The 3,632-nt window shown below is 42.8% G+C and overlaps 1 protein-coding gene across 1 annotated transcript; it reads right to left on the minus strand.

Annotated features, from left to right (window-relative positions):
* Nucleotides 1-61: 61 nt before the first annotated feature.
* LOC109974296 (apolipoprotein L3-like) lies at nucleotides 62-3,381 on the minus strand. The gene is made up of 2 exons (XM_020624428.1): nucleotides 3,329-3,381; nucleotides 62-1,093 (listed from the first exon to the last, which is right to left on the minus strand). The coding sequence occupies exon 2, from the start codon at nucleotides 1,055-1,057 to the stop codon at nucleotides 152-154; it is 906 nt and encodes a 301-aa protein (XP_020480084.1). The 5' UTR covers nucleotides 1,058-1,093; nucleotides 3,329-3,381; the 3' UTR covers nucleotides 62-151.
* Between the last annotated feature and the right edge of the window lie 251 nt (nucleotides 3,382-3,632).

Here is a 3,632-nt window from a genome sequence, read left to right on the forward strand (position 1 = left end):
TTTAAGAAGTGTTACTGCACTTGCACAACAGAATCATGTGAAAAGAATTATCTACTGGGTGGTGACTTCAATGAGTAACAATTTTTTTTAATTTAAATTTTAACTTAACTTGAGTTTAGTTAACTTTGGGTTACATTCATTCCCTATCATGTTATTCCAGCTCAATCTCATCCCCAAATGAAGGGATAGATGAGCTCATGCTTCTGAGCTCATCCAGGACTCCCTGCAAGTTGTCTGCTGCCTCCCTGACTGACTTGACAAATTTCATGAGCTCAGATCTGGTTTGAGTGGCTTTTGAGGAAGACTGGTTCTGTTCCTCTGATGTGTCAGCTTCAGCACTGTCAGACTCGTTGACCACTAGTGCAGCATTGTCAAAGGTGGACACAGAATCTTCGGTTTCATTCACAAACATGGGCTGAGAGGCAGTTCTCTCCTCTGCTGCCTTTGCCTGTCTAATGTGGTGTATCTCTTTAGCATCCATGGCAATGAAGAAGATGTCTACTGCTATAAATAAACCTGAAAGCACACCTGTTACTGTCTCTGCCACACGTACTGCTCTGGTTGCCTGTGCTGCGATCCTGCCAATGTTAACTACTTGAACTAGTCGAACCAGTTCAGAAATCCCACCTAGGCCCCTCCCTGCCCTGAGGCCAAGCCGTGCAAGTTGATTTTCACTGGAATTGCGATCAATAGTGTCAGCTGACTCAAATCTGTTTCTGATTTCCTGCAAGCTGTTGTAAATCTCCTGGAGCCAGGTGACTACTGCATTAATTTTCTCTTCAAACTCTTTAATGATGCTTCGAACAGCTTTGCGATCAGAGGACTGGTTCACCATGTTTGTGATATTCGAGGCACCAGCAGCGGCACCACCAAGTGTACTCACACCCACACCAACTCCAGTTACAATAAGAGAGGTTCCCAAAGTGAATGGGGCCAGTATGAGGCCCACTATAGATGTAATCCCCCCCATTGCTCCAATCACACCTCCTGTCAAACTGCCGATGGTGGTGCCCTGATGCACACGCTCCAGACCATCAGCCACAGTCCTTAGCTTCATCAGCTTGTCCTGGAGACCCTCCACAGTTGTTTTGCACTGTTGAAAAGGCAAAGACATTATCAGGTGTGGTTACAGATGACATAAGGCGCCCCATCATGCTCGGTATAATTCAATGTGAAACACTGCTGTTCAGTGTGGTGTAAAGTTACTCTTTAAAGTTCCACTTGATCAAGGGGGCACAAATCCTATTAAGAAAATACTATACATGTCTAGTCAGAAGTATATTTTTACCAACATTACCTGGATAAGAAGGCTTTATCTGTAATAACACTGGAAATAGGGCAGCAGGATTCTCATCAGAATGAGAAGAATTTTTTCCAGTCAGATTTGAGATCCTGATCCTCTCAGGGGAATCATTTTTTAAATATCTAGAATTACCTCTTCATGTTTTTTGCCTCTGCCAACCAGTCAAATACGTGGATAAGGGTCAGAAGTGAGGTCACTGACCTTTGGCCACCAAAATCAAATAACTTCCATCTTGCATCCAAGTGGACACTTGTGCTAAATTTGAAGAAATTCCTTAAAGGCATTGCTTAAAGGGTTGTGACGATTACCAAACAAGAGAACACATGATACTGGGCTCACGAGAACGAGGCAAGATGATATTTTTTTTGAGAAATCTTAACCATTTTCTTTTGCATTTTGTGGCTTTCAGTCAAATAAAAAAGTCATATAATTCATCACTTAATGCCACACTTTTGTCAAGTGTGTCAAATTCATTGTGGTGGTGATCATTGTTCCAATATATACAAGCCTGACTGTATAAACATTTTTTGTTTTACAATATTATTAGTTAGATTTTCAGTTGACTGTGTATATTTGTTGGGTTACATGTTGTTGCTTAGTAATATATATGCTTTTGTCTGTTATCTTCTTTAAATTAGGTTTAGGAAGAAAATGGTGAACATTTATTGCAGGTGATCTTCCTGCTAATGTAAAGATAGTAGAACTGCAGCCCTGAATGGAAATTTCAGAACATAAAAATACTGTACATATACACTATATTGCCCAAAGTATTCGCTCGCCTGCCTTCACATGCAAATGAACTTGAGCAGCAACCGATTCTTAATTGATAGGGTTTAATATGATGTTGGCCCACCCTTGGCAGCTATAATAGTTTCAGCTCTTCTGGGAAGGCTGTCCACAAGGTTTAGGAGTGTGTTAATGGGAATTTTTGACCGTTCTTCCAGAAGCGCATTTGTGAGGTCAGACACTGATGTTGGAAGAGAAGGCCTGGATCGCAGTCTCCACTCTAATTCATCCCAAAGGTGTTCTATTGGGTTGAGGTCAGGACTCTGTGCAGGCCAGTCAAGTTCTTTCACACCAAACTCACTCATCCATGTATTTATGGACCTTGCTTTGTGCACTGGTGTGCAGTCATGTTGGAACAGGAACGGGTCATCCCCAAACTATTCCCACAAAGTTGGGAGCATGAAATTGTCCAAAATGTCTTGGTATGCTGAGGCATTAAGAGTTCCTTTCACTGGAACTAAGGGACCAAGCCCAGCTCCTGACAAACAACCCCACATCATAATACCCCTCCACCAAACTTTACACTTGGCACAATGCAGTCAGACAAGTACCGTTCTCCTGGCAACTGCCAAACCCAGCCTTGTCCATGGGATTGCCAGACAGAGAAGCGTGATTCATCACTCCAGAGAACACGTCTCCACTGCTCTAGAGTCCAGTGGCAGCGTGCTTTACACCACTGCATCCGATGCTTTGGTGATGTAAGGCTCGGATGCAGCTGCTCGACCATGGAACAAGCTCTCTACACACTGTTCTTAGGCTAATGTGAAGGCCACATGAAGTTTGGAGGTCTGTAGCTATTGACTCTACAGAAAGTTGGTGACCTCTGTGCACTATGCGTCTCAGCATCTGCTGACCCCGCTCTGTGATTTTATGTGGCCTACCACTTCGTGGCTGAGTTGCTATCATTCCCAATCGCTTCCACTTTGTTATAATACCACTAACAGTTGACTGTGGAATATTTAGTAGCGAGGAAATTTCACGACTGGAGTTGCACAGGTGGCATCCTATCACAGTACCACGCTGGAGTTCACTGAGCTCCTGAGAGCGACCAATTCTTTCACAAATGTTTGTAGAAGTGGTCTGCATGCCTGGGTACTTGATTATATACACCTGTAACCATGGAAGTGGTTGGAACACCTGAATTCAATGATTTGGATGGGTGAGTGAATACTTTTGGCAATATAGTGTAGTGTGTCCTGGAATAGTGAATTTAATATTGGATCTTTGGAAGTGTCATACCTTTTTTGAGAGACAGCTTAATATAAAGGGACGCTGCAGGATGTCACTGGCTGGTGGTCCTTGCGTCTTGACTCAGGGTCTCTATTGAATATGTCATTCAAGAGTTGGCGAAGCTCTGGTGAGAACTCCTCAGGGAGGGATGGGTAAGGTCCACAAAGTATCATGGGCATGAGCTTGACTATGGAATCCGCTGAAAACTTAGGGAGAACAGTTGTTAGAAAACACTTATTGATAATAGTAATGTCACTTTCCACATTACTCCATATGAAAAATAAACATATTACCCATCAGTTTAGTTTTATGT

Source organism: Monopterus albus, unplaced genomic scaffold (genome assembly GCF_001952655.1).
Source record: "Monopterus albus unplaced genomic scaffold, M_albus_1.0 scaffold327.1, whole genome shotgun sequence".
In the NCBI taxonomy this organism is placed as follows: Eukaryota; Metazoa; Chordata; class Actinopteri; order Synbranchiformes; family Synbranchidae; genus Monopterus; species Monopterus albus.

Coding starts and splice junctions, on each gene's coding strand:
- LOC109974296 (XM_020624428.1), bottom strand. CDS start 1,057: ATGAAGCTAAGGACTGTGGCTGATGGTCTGGAGCGTGTGCATCAGGGC.